This window comes from Rhinopithecus bieti, unplaced genomic scaffold, assembly GCF_001698545.2.
Source record: "Rhinopithecus bieti isolate Rb0 unplaced genomic scaffold, ASM169854v2 scaffold_34281, whole genome shotgun sequence".
In the NCBI taxonomy this organism is placed as follows: domain Eukaryota; kingdom Metazoa; phylum Chordata; class Mammalia; order Primates; family Cercopithecidae; genus Rhinopithecus; species Rhinopithecus bieti.
In genome coordinates this window covers 901,683-929,529 of record NW_016814762.1, presented here as the reverse complement: position 1 = coordinate 929,529, position 27,847 = coordinate 901,683, and the positions used below count along the sequence as shown (strand labels likewise).

Here is a 27,847-nt window from a genome sequence, read left to right as displayed (position 1 = left end):
CGTCGAGGGGCGGGCGGCGGCGGAGCCACTGGGCCGTCGAAGGGCGCAGGAGGCCGGTGGGCCGGGCCGGGCCGCGAGGCGCAGCCATGCCTGGCTTTACGTGCTGCGTGCCAGGCTGCTACAACAACTCGCACCGGGACAAGGCGCTGCACTTCTACACGTTTCCAAAGGACGCTGAGTTGCGGCGCCTCTGGCTCAAGAACGTGTCGCGTGCCGGCGTCAGTGGGTGCTTCTCCACCTTCCAGCCCACCACAGGCCACCGTCTCTGCAGCGTTCACTTCCAGGGCGGCCGCAAGACCTACACGGTACGCGTCCCCACCATCTTCCCGCTGCGCGGCGTCAATGAGCGCAAAGTAGCGCGCAGACCCGCTGGGGCCGCGGCCGCCCGCCGCAGGCAGCAGCAGCAGCAGCAGCAACAACAGCAGCAGCAGCAACAGCAGCAGCAGCAGCAGGCGTCACCCTCTGCCTCCACTGCCCAGACTGCCCAGCTGCAGCCGAACCTGGTGTCTGCTTCCGCGGCCGTGCTTCTTACCCTTCAGGCCGCTGTAGACAGCAGTCAGGCTCCGGGATCCGTGCCGCCGGCGCCCATCACTCCCACTGGAGAAGACGTGAAGCCCATCGATCTTACAGTGCAAGTTGAGTTTGCAGCCACAGAGGGCGCAGCCGCTGCGGCCGCCGCGTCGGAGTTACAGGCTGCTACCGCAGGGCTGGAGGCTGCCGAGTGCCCCATGGGCCCCCAGTTGGTGGTAGTAGGAGAAGAAGGTTTCCCTGATACTGGCTCCGACCATTCGTACTCCTTGTCGTCAGGCACCACGGAGGAGGAGCTCCTGCGCAAGCTGAATGAGCAGCGGGACATCCTGGCGCTGATGGAAGTGAAGATGAAAGAGATGAAAGGCAGCATTCGCCACCTGCGTCTCACCGAGGCCAAGCTGCGCGAAGAACTGCGCGAGAAGGATCGGCTGCTTGCCATGGCTGTCATCCGCAAGAAGCATGGAATGTGAACTGGTGCCCCGGCGGCCTGCTGGACTCCCAGACCCCATCCACCCAGGGGACTGCAGGCCATTGTTGAACTCCTCTATACTCCTGGGGCACTGGTTGACAGTACTGAGGCTTAAGGCAGCTGGACTCTCTTGCTGGTGACCTGGCATCCTCAACTGTTTCCTCCTGAAGTGGAAGCTGGGGCCTTAGACTCTGCCCTGGTGACACCAGCAATTATGACTTTGTCTACCCTTCCTCCCCAGTTATTGTTGCAGATTCTGGTTAAGCAGAGGCTTCAGAACCACTGAACTTGAAACTTACCCTCTAGGGATGCAGGTGGTATGTCCAGGGACTATGGGTTTGGGATAAACCATACCTTAAGGTTGGTCAGCAGACAACTCTAATGTGTGTAGTGATAAGAGATTCAAGTAACATCAGTTCTCCTTTTCATGCTTTTCCTTCCCAGGTGCAGCCTGTGATTCTGATGGGGACTGGTAAATCTGTGCCTCTGCTTCCTAGGATTTATTTTCCCAGGAGACCATTTACAAGGGGATCTGGATGATCTGCTGATGGAGATCCAGCTTGCCAGGGACTTAGGTTTATCCTGTTTTGTTTGCTACTGGTTACAAATTCTATTTTCTGTACAATTAGTCAGACTAAAGTTTTCACTGTGTTTGTTTGGCAAAACAAATTAAACAAAAAGTAAGGTTTTTATTTGGGTCTCGCCATTTTATTTTACAAAACATAGTTAAATGTCCTTGAAACATGGGGAAATAGGCCTCAGCCTATTTGAAAGACCAGGCTGACCCTGAAAGTAGAGATGCTTATGACCAGGTTTTTCCAAAAATGGACCCTAAGCACATGGATCCTGGCCTTACAAGGTCCTCACAGAGTTCCTGGCCCAGCTCACCCTAAAGAGTTTGGAAACTGCACCAAATGGGCCCAGTTTGTCCGTGGGTTATCTCCCTGTATCCTTTCAACAAGAAGGACCAACTGGTAACTAAACTATATTGTGATAGTTCGCCTTTGAGGGTTTTGAATTCTCAGCTGGGATTGAATTTTGCTCACCATGACATCCCTTAGGCTTAGCACAGCCTCTGGTATGCATGTGCATGGAGTTACTCTACGAACCAGTAAGACCACAGCTGGAGCTAGCCAGAGCTGCTTCAGGCACAAGGACTCTTGTATAGATACCTTGGCCTTGGTACACCTTTGGTGTGACAGATCTGTATTCACAGAGGGCATTAAGAAGTTGGGAGGTGTGATCCCTTGACTCATTTTCTTGGTTGCCTCTAATTTTTTTTTTTTTTTTTTTTTGAGATGGAGCTTTGCTCGTGTCGCCCAGGCTGGAGTGCAATGGTATGATCTCAGCTCACTGCAACCTCTGCCTCCTGGGTTCACGCGATTCTCCTGCCTCACCCTCTCGAGTAGCTGGGATTACAGGCGCCGGCCACCACATCTGGCTGATTTTTGTATTTTCAGTAGAGACAGGATTTCACCATGTTGGCCAGGCTGGTCTCGAACTTCCGACCTCAGGTGATCCGCCTGCCTCTGCCTCCCAAAGTGCTGAGATTACAGGTGTGAGCCACCCGCCCAGCTTCTATCTTTTCTTAGATTGGATATTGTAGGGGCAAGGATGACATTGTTTTTGTCTGTAGCTCCAAGTAATTTAGCTCAAAGCCAGTGTCTCGAAGTGAATGCCTTTAAAGCTGTGGGTTTACTGTGGGTGGTGGGATACAAATAGAGACTTTCAGACCCCATAAAATATGACTTCCTTCTGTTACTTATGGACAAAGCCATCTGCCTGGGGACTTGCCTGTGGCAACATGCTGGAATGGTCCTAAAACTCAAGTCTCTGTTTCCCTTCTAGTCCCTTAGCACTGAGTTGGGAAAGAAGTCTGGTGGGGAAGAAGGGGTGAGACATAAGTTGTGTGGGTGCCTGGTTGGGGGATGGACTGGAACTCTGCCTTCCTAGGGTTAGATCTGGCTGGTAATCAGGTGGTGGAAGCACAGCAGTGCCCTTTGTTGCTCCTATTGGGCCCGTCTCTCAATCTTCCGGGTTTCCTTCCGTGGAGTGAGGTCTTTTCCAGGCTGTAGCCATGCTCTTCAGTGCATCCTTGAGCTCCTGTTTATTGAAGGGACTTCTGCTGTTTCTGCCTTGGCTCCCTTGAGGCTCTCAACAGTACTCCCTGGACCCTCTCTGGTGTTTGGAGGTTATGGGCAGTGTTTTGGCTTCTTAGGGAGAAGAAGACAGTTCACAGAGCAATGGAGATCCCAGATGCAGATGTACAAGCGGGGCAATGCAAGGTTCTCACCAGCTGAGTAGTAAGCATCTAGTCTGACAAAGTGTAATGTTGACAGACCTGAGATTTAAAAAACAAGCGTGGTCCGATCTTACCAGTCATCTCTTGAAGGGGTAGCCTAGGGGTGGGTAAAGGTGCAAAACTCTTCTGGAAGAACGTCAGTACTGAGAGATCTCCGGCCAGGAGGGAAGGCTAGGAGTTGCCTGGAGAGGCCTTGCAGCCATTTCCCTTACTTGTGGTACCCCAGGTTGGCTGCAGATGTCTTTGCCAAGCACAGGTCTGACCTAGAGACTGGACTTACCACAAATGTTTGTGTTACCAAGGAAACAATGAAATGGGCGTTGAAAGGAAAGGGCAATGGGTAGGAAGAGAACTATTTACAATCTGGTCACTTAAATCACAGGGAAATTTTGGGTGAGTCAGTTATTTCTTTCCTCATTAATAAAAATGAAACACTTAGCTGCTATGTCTGCTGCAAAAAAACCTTACAGAATGTTTTGGGGACTCCTGACTGTAGAAGTTTGAGGGTAACCTCTCCAGCCAAGCCCCACCTGAGGGACATCTGAGTCTCCGGCCCAAGAACAGCCTAGCCTGCTCGAAACCAGCTTTGGGCCCAGCTCGCCCAGGGGCAGGCGAACGAATGTTACAATTGCAAGAGCTTTGCGTTCCGCCCGGGATGGTTAAGGCCACACAGCTCGAAAGAGCAGCAGCGGCAGCCATAGCCCCAAGGGGAAGGGGTTTCGTGAGCGGAAACGGCCCAGGGGCCCAGGGAGGGGCAGCTGGGCCAGCTTGGGGCCGGGCTGGGCTCCCACGGAGGCGGGGCCAACCCCCACCCCAGTGCACAGACCGGGCGGGGCCGAGCCAGCTGAGACCAGGCAACAACTGAGCCCTGACCCTAGCGGGGCGCCAACCTCCAGTGTTCCAGAGGCTTCCACTAGACCACAATTCTCAGGGGCTTGCCCCGGCAGCCTCACTCCCTGGCTTAGACTCACCTCCCGCGCTGCGGGCCGTGGCTGGGCCTCCGCGCATAGCACACCGGGAATTGTAGTTTTCTCTCGGCGTGCTCATGCCGGAAAGGGGGGGCGGTGGGACTGCGTCTCCCAGAGTGCAGCGGGGCGGGCGAAGGAAGGCAGGGGGGAAGGGACAGTCGGTCGCAGACCGCGCTGGGTTGCCGCCGCCGCCGCTGCCGCCATCGTGCCAGCCCCTCGGGTGAGTGTCGGGGCCAGCACGCCGGGGCGGGGGCTGGGCCGCAGGAGCCGCTCTCCGGGCTGCCGGGACGCTCCGCTGAGAGTCCCCGGGCGGCCCCTCCCCTCCCCCCCCCGGCGGCCCGAAGCCGCGCGGGGCCCGGGCCATGTGTCGAGCGCGGCTCCGCCTCCCGCCGGTCCTGTGAGGCGGCGGCCGGGGGGAACGCAGAGAGAGCCAGCCAGGCGCCTATCTGGGCCGTACCGTGCTGGTGGCTGCTGCACTGGCCTGCGCCATGGCCGGGCCTTTTTCTCTAGTCGGGACCATCCGGATGGGGCCTTACGGCCCCGCCCCGTCTAGCCTGGCCCGGCCTGCGCGAGCCCCGCAAGCTCTGCAGGCTGGCTAGCGGGCAGACCCCAGTCCCACGTCCTGCTACCCACCTACGAAGGATCCGGGGATGGGCAGCGCCACCCGGCCCGCTCCAGAGTCAGCATGGGTAAGGGCGCCCGCCTGCCGCAGCCGGGGCTTGGGCCCCTCACCCTGTTCCCGACCATAGCCCGGCCGGGGTGTAGGTGAACGCCCCCTGCTTGTCTGCCCCTCGGGAGTGTACGTTTATTACCGCTCCCTCTGTGGAGCCCGTACTAGAGTTCTCGCAGGGAGGGCAGGGTCAGGGAATATGAGGCGGGAGGGGATTCCACTGGAGACTTTACCCCTGCCTGGGCCTGATGGGGTGAGGCGGCTCCTGGCGGGTAGGCCCAGTCCACGCCCTTCTCTATCAGTGACCAGGCCCCAGCGGCAACATAGAATTGCCCCGCAGGAGAGGATGACTTCGTAATAATGGGATGTTAAGGTGGGACTTAAGGCACGGGAAAGTAGAATTCAGGCCTGAGGTTCTTGAGCCTAGTGCTAAACCAAAACCTGGGCTGGAAGGGGCCTTGGTGTGGAGCATGTAGATTTCAGACTTTGTGGGGCCCTTGCGAAGCCTGGGCGGCAGAACTAGGGCTGGAAGCTGCAGAAAGTCTGGCTTCCCCTCACTTGCTTGCTCACTTCCCAACAACTGGAGCCGCCTATAAACAGGCAGGAACGTGGTTGCTTTATGAAATTGCCCTTACTGCTGCCATCAGAGACCCTACTGAGTTCTGGGAGAAGGGTTATCTTTGACCAGAGAATACTATCCTGATAGCCTTTGTCAAGGCGCTTCTGATTGAGAGATGGTAAATTTAGGAACCAGTCCAGAGAAGATCTTGGAACTAGGGGAGAGATGGCATGTAAAGCCTTGATTTCTCTGAGCCGCAGTCTTTCCAGAGACTAAAGAAGCAGCTCAGGCCTGGCGCGGTGGCTCACGCCTGCAATCCCAGCACTTTGGGAGGCCAAGGCCAGCGGATCACCTGAGGTCAAGAGTTCCAGACCAGCATGGCCAACATGGCGAAAGTGCATCTGTACTAAAAATACAAAAATTAGCTGGACGTGGTGGTGCACGTCTGTAATGATAGCTACTCAGGAGACTGAGGCAGGAGAATTGCTTGAACCCGGGAAGTGGAGATCGCAGTGAGCTGAGATCGCAGTGAGCTGAGATCACACCACTGCACTCCAGCCTGGGTGACAGGGCAAGACTCTGTCTTAAAAAACAAAAAAATGCAGGGCCGGGCGCGGTGGCTCAAGCCTGTAATCCCAGCACTTTGGGAGGGCGAGACGGGCGGATCACAAGGTCAGGAGATGGAGACCATCGTGGCTAACACGGTGAAACCCCGTCTCTACCAAAAATACAAAAAACTAGCCGGGCGAGGTGGCGGCGCCTGTAGTCCCAGCTACTCGGGAGGCTGAGGCGGGAGAATGGCGTGAACCCAGGAGGCGGAGCTTGCAGTGAGCTGAGATCTGGCCACTGCACTCCAGCCTGGGTGACAGAGCGAGACTCTGTCTCAAAAAAAAAAAAAAAAAAAAAATGCTGGGTATGGTGGCGCGCACCTGTAATCCCAGCTAGCTACTCAGGAGGTTGAAGCAGGAGAATCGCTTGAATCCGGGAGGCAGAAGTTGCAGTGAGCAGAGAGCATGGCACTGCACTCCAGCCTGGGCGACAGAACAAGACTCCGTCTCAAAAAAAAAAAAAAAAAAAAAAAAGCAGCAGCTCAATCTCTGCAGCCCTGGCCTCAGCAGGAAGCAGAATATCAGGGCTCTTAGAAGGACTGATTGAGACCCAAGGTGAAGAAGGCAACTGCCCCTACATTTTTTTTTCTTCCCCCTTGAGTATTTTCCCAGGTAATGTTTTTCTGGTCATTTCTGGTCACTTCTTCCAAGTACTCATGACTTACATGTTTTCTTGCATATGAATTGCTCTGCCTAGTTATTTTCCCTGGTCGGGAAGAACAGGCAAGGATGCTGCTCAGATCTTACCAAACCCTGCCTTCTCTCTGGATTTAACTTTCCTAGTCCATATTCTGGCCCATGAGGACATGGAAATCAGGTTCATCCAAGAGGGACTACCCACAGGACAATGAGGTGAAATCTAGAACTAGAAGCAGTTATTTCAAGACTCTGTAGATTGTCTGGATTGCTACTTTCTAGGACACAGATTTCAGGTGAGCTGGCTTATGGCTCTGGCTTAGTTTGCGTATTTCGTGGCCCTGGGTGGCTTGACCAAGAGAGTTTTTTTTTGTTTGTTTTTTGTTTCTTTAGAGACAGAGTCTCGCTCTGTCACCCAGACTGGAGTGCTGTGGTGCACTCTCGGCCCACTGCAACCTCTGCCTCCTGGGTTCAAACAATTCTCCTGCCTCAGCCTCCCAAGTAGCTGGAACTACAGGTGCATACCACCATACCTGGCTAATTTCTGTATTTTTATTAGAGATGGGGTTTCACCATATTTGTCAGGCTGGTCGAACTCCTGGCCTCAGGTGATCTACCTGCCTTGGCCTCCTAAAGTGTTGAGATTACAGGCATGAGCCACCACGCCTGGCCTGTTTTTGTTTTTTTGAGACAAGATATTGCTTCGCCCTCCAGGTTGGAGTGCAGTGGCTCAGTTGTGGCCAACTGTAGCCTCGACCTCCCGGGCTCAAGTAATCCTCCCTTTCATTCTCGCAAGTAGCTGGGACTACAGGCATGTATTACTACAATAAAAAAATTACAAATTTTTTATTTTTTATTTTTTTATTTTTTTTGAGACGGAGTCTCGCTCTATCGCCCAGGCTGGAGTGCAGTGGCCGAATCTCAGCTCACTGCAGGCTCCGCCTCCCAGGTTCACGCCATTCTCCTGCCTCAGCCTCCCGAGTAGCTGGGACTACAGGCGCCCGCCACCTCGCCCGGCTAGTTTTTTGTATTTTAGTAGAGACGGGGTTTCACCGGGTTAGCCAGGATGGTCTCGATCTCCTGACCTCGTGATCCGCCCGCCTTGGCCTCCCAAAGTGCTGGGATTACAGGCTTGAGCCACCGCGCCCGGCCTATTTTTTTTTTTTATTTATTTATTAGACAGAGTCTTGGTCTTTCGCCCAGGCTGGAGTGCAATGGCACGATCTCAGCTCACTGCAACCTCCGCCTCCGGGGTTCAAATGACTCTCCTGCCTCAGCCTCCCGAGTAGCTGGGACTACAGGGGCTCGCCACCACGCCTGGCTATTTTTGTAATTTTAATAGAGACGGGGTTTCACCATATTGGTCAGGCTGGTCTTGAACTCCTGACCTCAGGTGATCCACCTGCCTTGGCCTCCCCAAAGTGCTGGAATTATAGGCGTGAGCCACTGATCCCAGCCTAATTTTATTTTTATTTTTTGTAGTGATGTGATCTCCATATATTGCCCAGGCTGGTCTCAAACTCCTGAGTTCAAGTGATACTCCCACCTCAGCCTCCCAAAGTGCTGGGATTACAGACGTGAACAATTGCCGAGTGATCACAAGGGTTTTCTTCAGGGTGAAAAAGATACTTTTCCTTCTCCAAGGTTACTCAAGAGTAGGAGGAATTCAGGTGCCTCCCTCTCATTCCAACCTCTAGAAGTTCCCTGTAACTTCTTTGTCTGAGGTCAGCTAGCCATCGCTAGGCATCCTGATCCTGATAATTCGTTAACGTTTCTGGAACTTGGCAGGCCATCTAGGTCTCAGATATAAGAGAAGTACCCTGAGGTTCTCCAGGATCTGTCTGCATCCTCTGTTCATGTAAGGCTGACTTGGAAGTGGGACCTGGCATGCGGTGGTTGGGATTTGGCTGCACAAGGATGAGGTGGGATATCAAGATGCTTAAGTTCTCAATTAGCTCAGAATTATGTCCTTTCATGTATAGAGGCCTATCTGCCTATCACTTTTTTTTGAGCCAGAGTCTTGCTCTGTTGCCCAGGCTGGAGTGCAGTGGCGCCATCTTGGCTCACTGCAATCTCCGCCTCCTGGGTTCAAGCGATTCTCCTGCCTCAGCCTCCCGAGTAGCTGGGGTTACAGGCACCCACCACCACACCCGGCTAATTTTTGTATTCTTAGTAGAGATGGGGTTTCACCATATTCGTCAGGCTGGTCTTGAACTCCTGACCTCAAGTGACCACTCACCTCGGCTGCCCAAAGTGCTAGGATTACAGGTGTTAGCCACCGCGCCTGGCTGAGCCCATCTCTTCTCTCTGAGCCATGTCTTGTTTTATTCTGCTGCCTTTGGAGTTGGTGGTTTGGGAGGGGAAGAATTACTTAAGAGAGACACAGCCTAGGCAGGGTGCGGTGACTCAGGCCTGTAATCCCAGCACTTTGGGAGGCCAAGGTGGGCAGATCAGGAGGTCAGGAGTTCGAGACTAGCCTGGCCAATATAGTGAAACTCTGTTTCTATTAAAAATACAAAAATTAGCCGAGCATGGTGGCGGGTGCCTGTAATCCCAGCTACTTAGGAGGCTGAGGCAGGAGAATCGCTTGAACCCAGGAGGAGGTTGCAGTGAGCCAAGATTGTGCCACTGCACTCTAGCCTGGCGACAGAGTGAGACTCTGTCTCAAAAAATAAAAGGAGACACAGAATTTTTTTTTTTTTTTATACTTTAAGTACTAGGGTACATGTTCACAACGTGCAGGTTTGTTACATATGTATACATGTGCCATGTTGGTGTGCTGCACCCATTAACTCCTCATTTACATTAGGTGTATCTCCTAATGCTATCCCGCCCCGCCACCCACGACAGGCCTGGTGTTTGATGTTCCCCACCCTGGAGACACAGAATTTTCAAATTTCAGAACTAGGCCGGGCGCAGTAGCTCAAAACTCCTGTAATCCCAATACTTTGGGAGGCTGAGGAGGGTGGACCAATTGAGGTCAGGAGTTCGAAATCAGCCTGACCAACATGGAGAAACCCTGTCTCTACTAAAAATACAAAAATTAGCTGGGCGTGGTGGTAGATGCCTATAATCCCAGCTACTCTGGAGACTGAGGCAGGAGAATCGCTTGAACCTGGGAGGTGGAGTTTGCAGTGAGCTGAGATGGTGCCATTGTACTCCAGCCTGGGCAACAACAGCGAAACTCCGTCTCGGAAAAAAAAAAATTCATAACTAGAAGCCACCTTATATCAAAAATTCTAGGATTCAGCACCAGCTCCGAAGCTGGAGCATCGCTTGAGGCCAGGAGTTCAAAACCAGCCTTGTCAACATTGCAATACCTATTTCTACAAAAGAAAAATAAAAAAATAGCTAGTGTGGTTATGGTGTTGTATACCTGTAGTTCCAGCTGCTCAAGAGGCTGCAGGAGGTCAAGGTTCCGTGAGCTATGATCATGCCACTGCACTGTAGACTGGGACACTCCAGCAAGACCCTGTCTCTAAAAAAAAAAAAAGCTAGGATTCCCTTAATGAAGCACTGGTATCTTTTTTTTTCTTTTTTCTTTTCACCCAGGCTGGGGTGAAGTGTCACTCTTGCCCAGGCTGGAGTGTAGTGGCACAATCTCAGCTCACTGCAACCCCCGCCCCCCAGGTTCAAGCGTTTCTCCTGTGTCAGCCTCCCAAGTGGCTGGGATTATACCCGCCTGCCATCACACCTGGCTAATTTTTATATTTCTAGTAGAGATGGGGTATTTTCATGTTGGCCAGGCTGGTCTCAAACTCCTGACCTCAGGTGATCCGCCCACCTCGGCTTCCCAAAGTGCTGGGTTTATAAGCGTGAGCCACCATGCCTTTCTTCCTTCCTTCCTTTCTTTCTTTTCTTTCTTTTCATTTATTTATTTATTTGGGACGGAGTTTCGCTCTTGTTGCCCAGGCTGGAGTGCAATGGCGCGATCTTGGCTCACTGCAACCTCCGCCTCCTGGATTCAAGCGATTCTCCTTCCTCAGCTTCCTTAGTAGCTGGGATTACAGGCATGTGCCACCACGCCTGGCTGATTTTATATTTTTAGTAGAGACAGGGTTTCTCCATGTTGGTGAGGCTGATCTCAAACTCCTGACCTCAGGTAATCCATCCACCTTGGCCTCCCAAAGTGCTGGGATTACAGGCATGAGCCACCGCGCCTGGCCTTTTTTCTTTTTAAAATTTTTCTTAGTGTACATCAGCAGCCTTTATATTTTATTTTAATGAGATAAGGTCTCACTCTTTCACCAACAGCGAGACCCTGTCTTTATTTATTTATTTATTTTATTTTATTTTATTTTATTTTATTTATTTATTTTTTTGAGATGGAGTCTCCCTCTGTCGCCCAGGCTGGAGTGCAATGGCGTGATCTCAGCTCACTGCAAGCTCCGCCTCCCGGGTTCATGCCATTCTCCTGCCTCAGCCTCCCAAGTAGCTGGGACTCCAGGTGCCTGTCACCACGCCTGACTAATTTTTTGTATTTTTAGTAGAGACGGGGTTTCACCGTGTTAGCCAGGATGGTCTCAATCTTCTGACCTCGTGATCCTCCCGCCTCAGCCTCCCAAAGTGCTGGGATTACAGGCGTGAGCCACTGCACCTGGTGCTAGATGCTGTCTTTAAAATAAATTAAATAAATAAAAACTAGCCAGATATGGTGGTGGGTGCCTATAATCCCAGCTACTTGGGAGGTGAGGCAAAAGGATCACTTCAGCCTGGAAGTTCAAGTCTGCAGTGAGCTGTGATTATGTCACTGCTAAAGTGCAGTGATGCCATCTCAGCTCACTGCAGCCTTGACCTCCTGGGCTCAAGCAGTCCTCCCACCTCAGCCTCCTGAGTAGCTGGGATTACAGATGCTCACCATCACGCCCGGCTAATTATTATTATTATTTTTGAGATGGAGTCTCACTCTTGCCCAGGCTGGAGTGCAGTGGCACAATCTCGCTCACAGCAATCTCTGCCTTCCAGGTTCAAGTGATTCTCCTGCTTCAGCTTCCTGAGTAGTTGGGACTACAGGCTCCCGCCACCATGCTCGGCTAATTTTTGTATTTTTAGTATAGACAGGGTTTCACCATATTGGCCAGGCTGGTCTCGAACTCCTGACCCTGTGGTCCGCTCAGCCTCCCAAAGTTCTGGGATTACAGGGCCACACCTGCTAATCTTTATATTTTATTTTTTAGTTTTTGTGAAGACAAAAGTCTCACTATCTTGCCCACGCTGGTCTTGAACTCTGGGCTCAAGTAATCCTCCCTCCTCAGCCTCCCAAAGTCCTGGGATTACAGACGTGAGCCACCGTGCCTGGCCAAGTTATACAACTTTTTGTAGAGATGGGATCTCACTGTGTTGCCCAGGCTGGTCTCAGAACTGTTGAGCTCAGGTGATCCTCCTTTCTCAACCTCCCAAGTACTGGGATTATAGGGAACAGCTACCACGCCTTGTCTGTTGTGCGTGGCCTTCTTTTTGAGATGGAGTCTCACTCTGTCACCCAGGCTGGAGTGCAGTGGCACGATCTCAGCTCACTGCAACCTCTGCCTCCCAGGTTCAAGCGATTCTCCTGCCTCAGCCTCTCGAGTAGCTGGGACTACAGGCATGCACCACCATGCCCAGTTAATTTTTGTATTTTTAATAGAGATGGGGTTTCACCATGTTGGCTATGATGATCTCGATCTCTTCAACTCTTGGTCTGCCCACCTCGGCCTCCCACAATGCTGGGATTACAGGCATGAGCCACCGCGTGCCTGGCCTGTGCGAGACCTTCTAATCCCTTTCCTGGAGCATGGGTTTGTGGCTTCTGCTCCTTTCACTGAGACCCTCTTATGGTCACTTTAAGTGCCCAATAATTGTTCCTGGGGTGGTACCCATCAGGGGATCTTCCCAGGCGCCAGACAGGAATTCTCCACAGAGGTGGGAGGTTCAGCAGATCTGGTCAGGGAGGCTCCTTGGATGTACCTTCAACAGATGGCCGTTGCCTGGGAGCTTACAGAGGGAAGCCAGAGACAGCAGGGACTTTGGAAATACCAATAGTGCTTGCTTTAGAATGCAATTCAGACCATTTTCCTTGAGGCCTCCGGGACAGAGGAATAATCCTTTTGGGGTAAGGGGAGTGAATCCAAAAAGTTTTCCACAGAATGGACATCGAAAGTTGGGCATGATTTCTTGGCCGGGCACGAGGCTCACACCTGTAATCCCAGCACTTTGGGAGGCCAAGGTGGGTGGATCATCTGAGGTCAGGAGTTTGAGACCAACCTGGCCAACGTGGAAAAACCCCATCTCTACTAAGATTCCAAAAACTTAGCCGGGCATGGTGGCAGGTGCCTGTAATCCCAGCTACTCGGGAGGCAAGAGAATCGTTTGAACCTGGGAGACTGAAGTTGCGGTGAGCCAAGATCGCGCCACTGCACTCCAGCATGGGTGACAAAAGGAGATCTCTGTCTTAAAAAAAAAAAAAAAAGTTTGAGCCGAACCTTGTGCTGGGTGCTGGATTTTTTTTTTTTTTTTTTTTAATGTTTAATTAATGTTTTGATAGGGCATTTGAGAATGATGTTTGTGTGTTTGCAGTTCAGTTTGAGTTGGCTACCCCTTTTCTAGCTTTGAGATTCTGTGATTCTCTCTTCCTTTGATCATGTATGGCAGGAATTCTTAAGTCCCTCTCTCGGGGAGCCAGCAGTGTTTGGATTATCCTTGGAGTGATTTAGGCCATGTAATAATATTCACCCTCTTTTTCCTCACCCTATCAGCTGGAGTGTGCCCTCCTGGGCAGAATGCTTTGCTTGGGTCTGGGTTTGGCTGGGAACGTGTCTTAGTGGCCAAGGGAGAGGGACACGAGGCCCAGGGTGGCCTGCCTAGGGACCCCAGGGCTCCTACTGCAGGGTGACCAGTGGCCAAGAACTTCTTTTCACTGCCTTGGGCGTTACTCATTTGTTGCTGTACCTGCTGTGTGCCAGCTCCCTAAGCCCCCAGGCTGGAGACAGGGCCGCTATGGAGATGGGGAACTTTCCTCATGAGAGAGGGGTTTCTGGGGTACCTGGGAACTGAGGGCTGTTTGCCCCAGTGTCTTCAGTAAACTGGAGGAATTTTGGAATGTTTGTTTCTTAAAACCTCGAATGATTCCATCAGAGCCAGTGGGTCTCCCCAGGGCAGAAACTGGAAAGCTTGTTGCCCCAGGAAGGAACTCTGTGTGGAGATACTGGTTCCACTTGGAGGTGGTTTCAGGACTACGAGAATGCAAATTCTGATGTCTCTAAGGTGTAAAGGTGCTTTGACCTGCTGAGTAGGTGCTCAGGTTCTTCCATTCTAAGGCTCATGGAGCTTGCTGATTTCGTAGGGGAAGACAAGGCCTGGGCTGCATTCCTTGCCACCCGATTTTTTTTTTCGAGGGGTTGGGGAAAATGAGAATAACTTTATTTCATTGCGGGGAGTGGGCAGACGTCCAGCCTTAGAACTTCTGGAACTGCTTCTTGGTGCCAACGGCCTTGGTGCCCTTGAACACGATGAAGCGCACTGTCTTGCTCAGGGGCTGGCACTCACCCACTGTTATATTGTGGCCAATGTGGACGTCCCTGAAGCAGGTGGAAAGGTGTATGGACATGTTCTTGTGCTACCTGATTTTGTCACTTAGGTGCTTTCTGCTACTCCACATTGGCTCTCAGCTGTTCGCATCTTGGCCGGTTTTTTTTTTTTTTTTTTTGAAGACAGTTTCCCTCTGTCGCCCAGGCTGAAGTGCTGTGGTGTGATTTCAGCTCACTGCAACCTCCACCTCCCAGGTTCAAGCAATTATTTGCCTCAGCCTGCTGAGTAGCTGGGATTACAGGCACCCACCACCATGCCCGGCAAATTTTTGTTGTTGTTTTTTTTTTTTTTTTTGAGATGGAGTCTCACTCTTTGTCGCCCAGGCTGGAGTGCAGTGGCGCAATCTCGGCTCACTGCAAACTCCGCCTTCCGGGTTCACACCATTCTCCTGCCTCAGCCTTCTGAGTAGCTGGGACTACAGGCGCCTGCCACCACACCTGGCTAATTTTTTGTATTTTTAGTAGAGACGGGGTTTCACCGTGTTAGCCAGGATGGTCTTAATCTCCTGACCTCATGATCCACCCGCCTCAGCCTCCCAAAGTGAAATTTTTGTATTTTTAATAGAGACAGGGTTTCGCCATCTTGGCCAGGCTGGTCTTGAACTCCTGACCTCGTGATCCACCTGCCTCGGTTTCCCAAAGTGCTGGGATTACAGGGGTGGGCCACCGCGCCCGGCCCAGTTTTGTTTTGTTTTGTTTTGTTTCTTTTTGAGTTGGAGTTTCACTCTCATTGCCCAGGCTGGAGTGCAGTGGCACGATTCTGGCTCACTGCAACCTCTGCTTCCCGGGTTCAAGCAATTCTCCTGCCTCAGCATCCGGAGTAGCTGGGATTACAGGCACCTGCCACCACGCATGGCCAATTTTTTGTATTTTTAGTAGGGACAGGGTTTCATCATGTTGGCCAGGCTGGTCTTGAACTCTTGACCTTAGGTGATCCACTTGCCTTGGCCTCCCAAAGTGCTGGGTTTACAAGTGTGAGCCACTGTGCTGGCCCCATCTCAGCCAGTTTTGTGGACATTCTAATGCTAGCTATGCCAGTGGCTTTTTGTGGTCTTAAATTCTTTCTTAACCTCTTGGAGTCTTTGTTTCCTTGTCTATAAAGTGAAGATAATCATTCCAGCTTCACAGGGCTTGTTGTGAGACTCAAGTGAGAGAACACAGAAGTGTTTGACTCATAGGAGGTGTTCCCTCCACCACCCTGTGGACGCCATGGTCATCCCTTTATTCCCTGCTCTTCTCAATCTCAGCGTGTCACAACAGTGTTGGCCAGGCCACAGGAGTGGTCCCTTAGGGGTCTCAAGCCCCATTAGGGGAGCCAAGTCCATGTTTACCTGACCATCAAGTTCATAGCCTGAGGCTAAGTTCACGGATGGGAGCTGGGTAGAAGGAATGGGGCCCCAGAGGTCTTCTGAGTCACTGGGGAAAGGGAGGTTACATATGGAGTAAGTGCAGAGCAGAGACCAGAATGCAGGTCTTGGGATTCAACTGGGCCAGTCAGGGAAGCCCAGTGGCTATAGAACCCTCCCTGCAGGTAAAAGAGGAGGAAGGAGCCCTTAGGGTGCTGTGGGCACCTAGACCTCAGGTGACAGTCCCAGGAAAGGATTCTATCCTGCTCAGCCATCTGGGCTGATTTCACTCCATCCTTCAGGCAGGGGAGTGGCGGGCCACGCAGGTTACATTCCTGGTTCTAGGCCTACTCCATGGTGTGGGTGAGATACCTACCTTCTTTCTAGCTGTTGACCCAGTATTCACCTAGGAACCCGTAGTAACTCCTAACAGCTGGGTCCTGCTCCATACCCCATCATTTCCTCCTAACATCCTACAATTACTAATGATGGGACAGAGTCAAAGGGTCACCTAACAAGGGAGAGGTGGAGCAGGCTAGAGGCCAGGTCTTTGAGGGTGTGGCTGTGCCTGCTGTTCAGCCACAGTTGTCTGTCACATCACTAGGACCTTGGGAATGAGAGAGTATTGGGGCCAAGCCCCACTTGCCACATGCTACAGACAGATAGCTGGGTGGACAAGAAATAATTGTTTCCTCACAGCTTGGACAGAAGGTGTGGGTGGAGGGGAAGTGGGTCAGTAGGCTACTTGAGTAAAGTTTGCACAGAACTCACTCCTCCCCCAGAGAAGAAGGACTGGCTTCTCAGCCCAGGCTCTGACACACTCATGCACTTAGACGACAAATAGTTATTGAGGGCTGGGCCAGGTACCATGGGAACAGGGATGACTAGGGGTGCTTTGTCAAGGAGATAGACCGTAAACAAATACCAAAATGTGACAATGTCTTGCAGTGATAAGTGCTAAGAAAATAATACAGGAGGCAAAATGGGTAACTAGACAGCTACTTTATTTATTTATTTATTTTTTAATTGAGACTGACTCTTTATCGCTCAGGCTGGAGTGCGGGGCGGCATGATCTCGGCTCACTACAACCTCTGCCTCCCGGGTTCAAGTCATTCTACCACCTCAGCCTCCCGAGTAGCTGGGACTATAGGCGCACGCCACCATTTCTGGCTGATTTTTGTATTTTTAGTAGAGACAGGGTTTCGCCATGTTGGCCAGGCTGGTCTCGAACTCTTGACCTCAAGTGATCTGCCTCCTCAGCCTCCCAAAGTGCTGGGATTACAGGCGTGAGCCACTGTACCTGACCACTAGACAGCTACTTTAGACCGAGTGGTCAGGGAAGGTGTGAATGAGGAGGTGACATTCGAGCTGGCACATATGTGACACAGGAAGGTCTAGAAAGTAGAGTGGTCCAGATAGAAGGAGCAACAGTTGCAGCGCCCTGCAGTGAGAACAGACTCAGCATGTTCCAGATGGAGGAAAGTGCCTGGTGCGACTGTAGAGGAGGGGAGGGAGTGGTAAGAGATGAGGTTGGACAGCCAGGAGGGCCAGGTCACCTAGGACAGGATAAGTGGTTGATACTTGAAGACAGGATAAGTGATTGAGACTGTTCCAGGTGCCATGGGACAGAATGCATAGTAGCACCCCTTGTCAGACCATAAAATTAGTGGGGGACAGTTTTTCCTGAAAGACTAACACCCAGCAATGTCTTCCTGTCTAGTTGCTGCTGCTCTGCCTTCAGGATTTTTTTTTTTTTTTGAGACAAGGTCTCACTGTGTTGCCCAGTCTGGACCTCCCTGGCTCAAGCTATCCTCCCACCTCAGCCTTCCGAGTAACTGGGGCTACAGGCATATTGCACTATGTCCAGCTTTTTTTTTTTTTTTTTTTTTTTTTTTATTCCTGTAGACATGAGGTCTCACTGTGTTGTCCAGGCTGATCTTGAACTGCTGATTCCCAAAGTGTTCGAGGGATTACATTTATGATTATGGGTGTGAGCCACTGTACCCCCAAGATACTTTTTGCACTCTGGCTCCAAGGGCTTGTTTTGTTTTGTTTGTTTGTTTGAGACGAAGTCTTGCTCTGTCGCCCAGGCTGGAGTGCAGTGGCGTGATCTCAGCTCACTGCAAGTTCCGCCTCCGGGTTCACGCCATTCTCCTGCCTCAGCCTCGTGAGTAGCTGGGACTACAGGCACCCACCACCGTGCCCGGCTAATTTTTTTGTATTTTTAGTAGAGACAGGGTTTCACTGTGTTCGCTGGGATGGTCTCCATCTCCTGACCTCGTGATCCACCTGCCTCAGCCTCCCAAAGTGCTGGGATTACAGGCGTGAGCCACCTCGCCCGGCCATTTGTTTGTTTTTTTGAGACGAAGTCTCACTCTATTGCCCAGGCTGGAGTGCAGTGGAGCGTTCTTGGCGCACTGCCACCTCCACCTCTCGGGTTCAAGCAGTTCTTCTGCCTCAGCCTCCCAAGTAGCTGGGATTACAGGCATGCACCACCATGCCCAGCTAATTTTTTGTATTTTTAGTAGAGATGGGGTTTCTCTATGTTTCCCAGGCTGGTCTGGAACTCCTGACCTCAGGTGATCCACCAGCCTTGGCCTACCAAAGTATTGGGATTACGGGCATGAGCCACTGCGTTAGGCCTTTTTTTTTTTTTTGAGTTGGAGCCTCGCTCTGTCACCCAGGCTGGAGTGCAGTGGGGCGTTCTCAGCTCACTGCAGCCTCAGCCTCCCGGGTAGATGGGATTACAGGTGTACACCACCGCGGCCAGCTAATTTAGTTTTATTTTAATTTAATTTAATTTAATTTTATTTTACTTTATTTTGTTTTATTTTATTTTATCTTATTTTGAAATGGAGTCTCGCTCTGTTGCCCAGGCTGGAGTGCAGCGGCACAATCTCCACTCACTGCAAGCTCCGCCTCCTGGGTTCACACCATTCTCCTGCCTCAGCCTCCCGAGTAGCTGGGACTACAGGCGCCCGCCACCACGCCCAGCTAATTTTTTGTATTTTTAGTTGTTTTACCATGTTAGCCAGGATGGTCTCAATCTCCTGACCTCGTGATCCGCCCACCTCGGCCTTCCAAAGTGCTGGAATTACAGGCATGACTTACCATGCCCAGCCTGTTTGTTTGTTCTGAGGCAGAGTCTTGCCCTGTCACTCAGGGTGGATTGTAGTGGTAAGTTCACAGCTCACTGTAGCTTTTACCTCCGGGACTCAGGTGATCCTCCCACCTCAGCCTCCTGAGTAGCTGAGACTACAGGAGTGAACCACCATGCCTGGCTGATTTTTAGAATTTTTTGTAGATATGAGGCTTTGTTGCTGAGGTGCTTCTAGAACTCCTAGACTCAAGTGATCCTCCTGCTTGGGCCTCCCAAAGTGCTGAGATTACAGATGTGAGCTACTATGCCCTGCCTTGGGCCTGAGGGTTTTAAGCCAGGTTGGCTATCAGTCTCCCTGTTGGAAGAGTCCTTTCTGGGCTGTGCTTCAGGGCTGTGTTTTTGGTCTCCATGATAGCATGTGTGGGGGATAGCCACGACCGGTACCGATTTCAGGGCCCTCACTGCAGGCCGTGCAGATCTACTGGCATTCCCTGTGGGCTTCAGACACATGAGAATCTTTCTGTGTGCAGTCTGGAAGGAGTGACATGGTCTTCCCAATCACTCTCCTGCCTCGGGCTAGGATCTTTGTCTGCTCTGTCTGCTTTGCTGAGATGGTAGAACAGGGTTGTGACTTTGAAGGTTTGAGAAAACTGACATCATCCTCCATGAAAACTCCTGTGGTTTGGACTTTGGGCTTGATGTGGAACTCTTCTGCCTGAGGCCTTTGTTTGGAGGTGGAAGCCCTGGTTCATGACTGCCTTGCCCCTTTCTGAGAGAGCCAGGCTCAGAGGAGGGCTCTCACTGATGTGGTCTGTTTGTTTTTGTCTCCAGGCCCAAGTTGTCACTAGGAGTCCTGACTCTGGAGAGGCCTCCAAATCTGGTCAGTACAATTCCACCACCTATCAGCTGCTGACCTAGAGTGAGTTGGAGTTGGCTAACCTCGCTGAATCTCCTTTTGGTCATCTGTAACGTGGGGGTTGACTCACAGGGTGTGGTTACAAACAAGTGCACATAAGCTCTTTGCACATTTCTATGCCTAATATGCATTGGTGAAAATGAAGTGTTCACAGCCAGACACTGTTATTTTGAGTTTTGTTCTTGGAAACACTTAAAATTGGAGGATAAAAATGGGGTTTTTCTGTTGTCTAACGGGATCTCCTGGGTCAGAGGTTTTAACCTGGGATCTATGGCTAAACAGTTGAAAATTATTCACAAGGCTGGGACATCTCTGCCTCTGAGCAAATGTGTTGGGAGAGGGCCACAGTTGCTGAGACATTCTTAGAGGGTCTTTGTGCTCACAGAGACCTAAAGGTCAGCGAAGGCTGGTGTTCAGTGGGTGAGAGGTCATCAGAGTCTTTTCTGCTCCTCAAGGAGCCGGGCCTCAGCCTACGGACTGTTGAGGTGAAGCAGGAGATGGTGTGGTCAGCGGCCCTCTCACAAGAGCTGTAGGAGAAGCTGTCGTGATGGTCAGTTCCCAATCTAATGTGAGGCTGCCTCTGAGCCCGGGCTTTTTTTGTTTCTTTCCAGCCTATTACTTGTACAGTAAATGTGTTAGAAACAAGATCAGAGCTTGCTGGCTATTTTGGGGAACATCTTCCAGCCTGGCCTGGAGGATGTAAGAAGGGTGGGGATCGCAGGAGGGGACTTGCCTGTGTACAAAACACAGAGAACAGGCTTTCAGTAGGTTCTGTTGTGTCTGTGTATGTAGCTGGATTGACGTAGGAGGGAATGGCTAGAGAGATGGGCATGAGGGTGGATAGCCACCTGTGGAACTTAGGGGGTTTGGCCTTTAAGCAAAAGCAAGGGTGTTGTAGGGGAGGAGCATGGTCAGCTTTGTGGTTTAGAGCTCAGGGATGCAGAGTTAGCAGAGAAAGAGATGGGCCTTGACCAGAGGACCCAGTGTCAGCACTGATGTACCAGATGAGCTTAGGGCAAGACCCAGCGACATCACTGGATGACGATGGATTCTGACAGTGTGGCTGTTGTGATCACTACGTGGAAATAAACACAAGACGGTGAAGCAGGCCTCAATCCACCTAGTTTTGAAGGTTCCTTCTCATTTTCTGGGAGCCCCTGATCTGTCCTGTTCCTCAGAGAGCTTACTCTTCCCCACTGTGCCCTGCCCTACCAGGCCAAAGGGTCCTTTTCTTCCTTTATTCCTCCACCCCATTTCCTTCTACCACTACTTCAGTCAAGGAGTTTTTGTATCAGAAAGTTATCACAGGCTGGGTGTGGTGGCACACTCCTGTAATCCCAGCACTTTGTGAGGCCAAGCTGGGCGGATCACTTGAGCTCAGGAGTTTGAGACCAATCTGAGCAATATGGCGAAGCCCGGTCTCTGTAGAAAACACAAAAAGGAGCCAGGCGTGGTGGTGCTTGCCTGGAGTCTCATCTCCCTGGAAGGCTGAAGTGGGAGGATTGCTTGAGTCCTGGAGGTTGAGGCTGTACAGGGAGCTGAGATGGCACCACTATACCCTGACCTGGGGGACAGAGCGAGACCCTTTTCATGCCCCGAGACATTTGCTGATGCTGTTTCTTCTGGTTGGCATATCCTTTCTGAGGACTGCCCAACTTTGCTGTGAGCCAAGGGTAGAAGGAGACATGGCCCTTATCCATTCCTCCAGCTTTTCCCCTACCCTCAGAGCTCTTAGGCACTGGGTATGGCACCTTGGAAGCTGCAGCAGGGTCAGGGCATGTTGAGTGACTAAGCATAGCAAATACTAGGGTGGAAGGGGCAGAAATGCCAGGGGCGGGAGCTGTGCTCTGCTTTAGGTCCTCTAAGTTTGCGTGTGGGTACAGCCAGAGTCTGACCCCTTGGAAATGTGACCAAGACCACAGTGAAGACTAGATGATGGTCCTGTGCTTTCCCCACTTGTTGATTTGCTTCTTGGCAGAGTGAACTAGGATACACCTTGTGTTCCTGTGTGGCAGGCATGACTGGATCCAAGCTTTCTCCCCTGCTTGCTTTAGATTTTCCTGGACATTTCTTAGTCATCCCAGCACTGAGCTTCTATTTTTAGTGCCACTACCTCCTAGGGGACCTAAAATAAAGCTGGCTTAGCTTCCTGGTCCTTCATTGGCTTGAGTGTTGGTCACAGAGTGGAGGATTGGCTGTGTTGTCACTCTTCCCCTACATGATTCCTCCCCATTGGCTCCTCTGGCTTTGGGTGAGGTCACAAGGACTGGAGTGAGCTAGCACTTACCATGTTGAGCTGAGGGCTTTATCATGTTCCCTTAGAGAAGCTTCACAACCACTGGCACTGTCAGGTTGCCATCCCCATCTTACAGTGGTGGAGGCTGAGGCCCTAAGAAGGGCAGTGACTTGCATCAGATCCCACCACTGCGAATGCTTGTCTGCTGGGATAGAACCCACCTCCTCACTGCTTTAGTTCAGAGTCCTATTATCAGGACAGAGCAGGTGGGCTCCTCTACAGTCGGGGCCAACCACAGAACAACACGTGGGTCTGCAGTCAGGGGATCTGCAGCGAGATGTGGGCTTCCCTACTTGGAAAAAGCCTAGCAAAGCCCAAGCGACTCTCCCATCTGGGGCTTGGGTTTTCCATCCAGTATCCTTACAGCCATGGTCTCTAGTTGGGAGGGGGCCTCGCCTCCCTCTCAGAGACCCAAGAGAGACAGCTCCTTAGGGTGAAGGCAATGCTGGGATGAGGGGATATGAAGTGATGACACGTTTCCCTTCACAGCCTTCATCCCTGCTTCCCACAACCCTCAGCTTTCCCTCTGATCCTTGAACTTATGTCCTCAGCTCTGAAGTGGGTAGGAGTTACTCCAATCAATGAAGAAATATCCTAGAAAGGGCCAGGTCAGGTATCACCTGGCCTCAGGGAAGTAAACTGCCCCCATGAGACTAAGGGGTCACTTGCTATTTTTGTCAGAAGAGGGGCCTTGACTGGGTGCAGTGGCTCATGCCTGTAATCCCAGCACTTTGGGAGGCCAAGGTGGGTGGATCATCTGAGGTCTGGAGTTCGAGACCAGCCTCGCCAACACGGTGAAATCCAGTTTCTACTAAAAATACAAATTAGCTGGGTGTGTTGGAGGGTACCTGTAATCCCAGCTACTCGGGAGGCTGAGGCAGGAGAATTCCTTGAACCCGGGGAGCAGAGGTTGCAGTGAGCCAAGATCATGCCATTGCACTCCAGCCTGGGCAACAAGAGTGAAACTCCATCTCAAAAGAAAAAAGAAGAAGAAGAGGGACCTTGAGAATCTGCCCCCATCCTCACTGGGTCTTCCATCTGTCAGCATAGCCCTGGAACAGTGTTGGGGGCCTGAGCGCTGTAATACAAAACAGTACAGACACACAGATATCAGTTGTTCTGGGCTGTAAAGTGGGAAGAACAGCAATAACTCTGACCTTGCAGTTTGTTGAGAGGATTACATGGAAAGATATTGGAAGAGTGCTTAACTCCTCCCATAAGGACCCTCCCCTTACTGGGCTTTCAAGGGCCTGCTCTGACCTTTCTTTGTTGTAGATCCACCCTCAGCATCCCTCCTGTGTGCTCCACGACCCTGTCATCTATGTGTCTCATCAACCAAGAACTCAAAGGAAAAGCTGGGTCTGGTCCACCTCTGGGCTCCCAGCACTGGTCTGACTTGGGAGGGGTCTCCTACCGGTTCCCCAGGGCTTCTCCGTGTACTCTGAGAGAACAGATCTCAGCAAAGGACTCCAGGAAGGCCAGTGAGGGGTGGGGGTCAGTGGCTAGTCACCTACTTTTGTGGTACCAATGCTTCCCTCCTGGTCTCATTGGTCTTGCAGGTCTCCGTGAGGCCGGGTGACGCTCCAGAATGGGAGACAAGCCAATTTGGGAGCAGATTGGATCCAGCTTCATTCAACATTACTACCAGTTATTTGATAATGATAGAACCCAACTAGGCGCAATTTACGTAAGTTTCCAGCTCTAGGGCCAGAATAGGACCTAAGGGAATCAATCTGGATGTTGGGCGAGTATGTCCAGTTCACAAGTTTTGGCAGCCCTATCTGGATTGGCTACACCTCTGTATCTGAGCTTTTGTCCATGGGAGGGGTCTGAGGCCTGGCCCAACTAACTTGGTCTATACTTTTCCTTTTGTCAACTTCCACCAGAGTGGGAATCCTGCTATTCTGGGCAGAGTATTCTGGACTTGCCATTCCATGTGGCCAGCACTTGTCATGGCACATGGTTTTGGGTTGGGCAGCAATAGGCAGAGGTTGGGGCTCATGGTGCCCTCTGGAGGCAGCAGCCATGAGCATCCTCAGTGCAAAGCTGAGCTCTCCTGGAGGCCTGGGGTCCAGCTTCCTTTTGGATCCAAAGCTCCTGAATGCTCATGGGAAACAAATGGGGTTAGCCCAAGGGAGGCTGATATGTCATTTGACAAACCCTTCTATGCAGGCATTGTTCACTGCTCCTTTTTTGAGATGGAGTCTTGCTCTTTCACCGGGCTGCAGTGTAATGGCTCGATCTCAGCTCACTGCAACCTCTGCCTCCTGGGTTCAAGTGATTCTCCTGCCTCAGTCTCCTGAGTAGCTGGGATTACAGGTACCTGCCACCATGGCCAGTTAATTTTTTGTATTTTTAGTAGAGACGGGGTTTCACCAGGCCAGGCTGGTCTTGAACTCCTGACCTCATGATCCACCCACCTTGGCCTCCCAAAGTGCTGGGATTACAGGCGTGAGCCACCGCTCCCGGTGTTTGCTGCTCTTATAGTGGTGTTCATATACACCAAGAACTAATTGTATTTGACTCTGCCTGAGATTCAGTCACAAAAGTGTGATCAATCAGGCAGGTGAGCCTGATGGGGGTGATAGGAGTAATCCAGGCACAGTCTCAGAGCCTGACTGGGCTGAGTGTCCATAGTCTTCTGTGTCTGTCTCCAGAAAGTCAGGGTCCATTCAGAAATTTTGGAAAAAAATAAGGAAATCTTATTAGTGGAAGACCAATTCCAGCACAGATATTATTTGATTGTCATTATCATAGTAGAGTTTTTTTTGTTGTTGTTGTTTTTTGAGACAGAGTCTCACTCTGTCACCAAGGCTGAAGTGCAGTGGGGTGATCTCGGCTCACTGCAGCCTCTGCCTCCTGGGTTCAAGCGATTCTTGTGCCTCAACCTCAGGAGTAGCTGAGACTACAGGCATGCACCACCAAGCCTAATTTTTTTTTTTTTTTTTTTTTTTGAGATGTAGTCTCACTCTGTCACCCAGGCTGGAGTGCAGTGGCGCAATCTCGGCTCACTGCAACGTCTGCCTCCTGGGTTCAAGCTATTCTTCTGTCTCAGCCTCCCAAGTATCTGGGACTACAGGCACATGTCACCACGCCGGCTAATTTTTGTATTTTTTAGTAAGAGATGGGGTTTCACCATGTTAGCCAGGCTGGTCTTGAACTCCTGACCTCAGGTGATCCGCTCGCCTCAGCTTCCCAAAGTGCTGGGATTACAGGCATGAGCCACCGCATCTGGCTACGCCTAATTTTTGTATTTTTAGTAGAGATGACATTTCACCATGTTGGCTAGGCTGGTCTCTAACTCCTGACCTCAGGTGATCGCCTGCCTTGGCCTCCCAAAGTGCTAGGATTTACAGGTGTGAGTTACCATGCCCAGCATAGAGTTTTTGAAAACCTGAAGTGATCTGACCTGAGATCCTGGCAATTCTGCCTCATTATCTCTCTTTCTTTTCTTTTTTTGTTGGAGGGGATGGAGTCTCACTCTGTCACCCAGGCTAGAGTGCATTTGTGCAATTTTGGCTCACTGCATCCTCCTCCTCTCAGCTTCAAGCAATTCTCATGCCTCAGCCTCCCAAGTAGCTGGGGTTACAGGTGCGTACCGCCATGCCCAGCTAATTTTTATATTTTTAGAAGAGATGGGGTTTCACCATGTTGGCCAGGCTGGTCTGGAATGCCTGACCTCAAGTGATCTGCCCACCTTGGCCTCCCAAAGTGCTGGAATTACAGGTGTGAACCACTGGCCTGATTATCTTTTTTTTTTTTTTTTTTTTTGAGACAGAGTCTCGCTCTGTCACCCAGGCTGGAGTGCAGTGGCGTCATCTTGGCCCACTGCAAGCTCTGCCCCCTGGGTTCATGCCATTCTCCTGCCTCAGCCTCCCAAGTAGCTGGGACTACAGGCACCTGCCACCATGCCCGGCTAATTTTTTGTATTTTTAGTAGAGATGGGGTTTCACCATGTTAGCCAGGATGGTCTTGATCTCCTCACCTTGTGATCCACCCGCCTCGGCCTTCCAAAGTGCTGGGATTACAGGCGTGAGCCACTGTGCCCAGCCTGGCCTCATTATCTCTTAGAGCAGGCCTGAGCCAGAGAGTTAGCAAGGTCCTAAAATAACAATTTATGTTTATTATTTCATAATATTCAGCACATTACCCCTTTGAAGGTTAGGAAACGAAGACTCAGAGAAATAACTTACTAATGTCACAGCTAGTAAGTAGCAGAGGTCCTTTTGAGTTCTGCCCTTGAAGGCTGTGGAAGGGAAGATTTGAGGTGGAACTAAGCTAAGTGGGTTACATGTGAGATATTGCTTCTTGGTGGTAGGGCGGATCCCAGACTAGGCCTTGGGAGGCCTTGTCAGCCTCTATCTCTCCCTGACCCCAGGGGTATCCAGAAGGCTAGCTAGAAGGTCCACAGAGGAAGTCAGCCTGGGCGGTGGAAGGTGATGAATGTGGAATTTTTCCAAGTTATTTCTGATGACTTTTTTTTTTTTTGAGATGGAGTCTCACTCTGTCACCTAGGCTGGAGGGCAGTGGCGTGATTTCGGTTCACTACAACCTCCCCTTCCCAGGTTCAAGCGATTCTCCTGCCTCAGCCTCCTGAGTAACTGGGATTACAGGCATGCGCCACCACGCCCAGATAATTTTTGTATTTTTTAGTAGAGCTGGGGTTTCACCATGTTGGTCAGGCTGGTCTTGATCTCCTGACCTTGTGATCCGCCTGCCTTGGCCTCCCAAAGTTCTGGGATTACAGTCATGAGCCACCGTGCCTGGCCATATTTCCGACACCTTTTGGGGACTGACACCACACAGCAGGATGGCTGAGCTCAGGCCACATATAGCCCTCCCGGGCCTATGCATATCAGTGGCCGTATGACTTCTTAAATACAAATGGGAAGTATATTTTATTAAATAGTCTTTCAGAGCCTGGGTCCATGGGACAATGGGGTATACTTGAAGATGTTGATAGTGTAATGTTTGGGGGCTATACTCAGTCTCCCTCTTTAGACAGGGAAACTGAAGTGTGGCCACACTTCTCCAAGCAAGACCCTTTTCAGAGTCTTTCCAGGGCCTTAGAGATACCTATACTCTGAGGTCCCAACCCTGGGGTTTCCTGTGCATTTTTCAGATTGATGCGTCATGCCTTACGTGGGAAGGACAACAGTTCCAGGGGAAAGCTGCCATTGTGGAGAAGTTGTCTGTAAGTAAGGATGAAAGCCAGGGTGCAGGTGCCTCCTTTCCCACCTCTTCGGGCCTTGGTTCTCCCACCTCCCACTCTCTCTCTTGCAGAGCCTTCCGTTCCAGAAAATCCAGCACAGCATCACCGCACAGGACCATCAGCCCACTCCAGATAGCTGCATCATCAGCATGGTTGTGGGCCAGCTTAAGGTAATGGTGCTGTCACAGTGGTAGGGAGGGGTGGGCAGGCAGAGGAGAGTCTTGTGTCCCTGCTTTCCCTGTGGATGTGGCCGGCTTATCTAGGGACACCCAGACAAAGTGACTGTCTAGAGCTGCGTAGTTCAGTATGCTAGCCATTTTCCACATATAGGTGGCAATTTTTAAGTTACATTAATTAAGATTAAATAAAACATACTTCTTTGGCTATACTAGCCATATAGAACATTTTTGTGACTGCAGCAAGTCCTATTGGCAGACACTGGTCTACAGCCTTTATCTGGAAAAGGGAGAAGTATTGGAGCAGGATGGGACTGGGGTGCCAAGCCACTAGGCTCCCACCTGCCCCAAGGTCAAGGTGGACAGGCCAGCTGGGTGTTGACAGGCAGTCCACTACTGCAGCCCTTGCTACCAGTCTTCAGGCCGGCTGCTGGCTCCTCACCTGCTGAGCAAAGCAGATTCCTGGAACGCCCTCCCTCCCTCCCCCCCCTC

At 51.3% G+C, this 27,847-nt stretch overlaps 2 protein-coding genes across 5 annotated transcripts in view; both read left to right on the top strand.

Moving 5' to 3' along the window:
- Positions 1-1,692, top strand: part of THAP11 (THAP domain containing 11) — a 2,624-nt gene extending 932 nt beyond the window's left edge. Inside the window, exons 1-2 of the mRNA XM_017852266.1 lie at positions 1-1,317; positions 1,445-1,692. The exon at positions 1-1,317 is cut by the window's left edge and continues 932 nt beyond it. Coding sequence (XP_017707755.1) covers positions 87-1,001 — 915 coding nt within the window. The 5' untranslated portion in view covers positions 1-86 and the 3' untranslated portion in view covers positions 1,002-1,317; positions 1,445-1,692. The remainder of the gene's footprint in view (positions 1,318-1,444) is intronic.
- Positions 1,693-4,238: 2,546 nt separating this feature from the next.
- NUTF2 (nuclear transport factor 2) overlaps positions 4,239-27,847 on the top strand; it is a 27,082-nt gene continuing 3,473 nt past the window's right edge. The window contains exons 1-5 of one of the 4 annotated variants that reach the window (XM_017852270.1): positions 4,381-4,490; positions 19,587-19,635; positions 23,527-23,654; positions 27,090-27,161; positions 27,251-27,349. In XM_017852270.1, the coding sequence (XP_017707759.1) occupies positions 23,556-23,654; positions 27,090-27,161; positions 27,251-27,349 (270 nt within the window). In that variant the 5' untranslated portion in view covers positions 4,381-4,490; positions 19,587-19,635; positions 23,527-23,555. Of the gene's footprint in view, positions 4,491-4,517; positions 4,960-19,586; positions 19,675-23,526; positions 23,655-27,089; positions 27,162-27,250; positions 27,350-27,847 lie in introns of those variants that run through there. The other 3 variants (XM_017852271.1, XM_017852268.1, XM_017852272.1) reach the window with 3 other exon arrangements.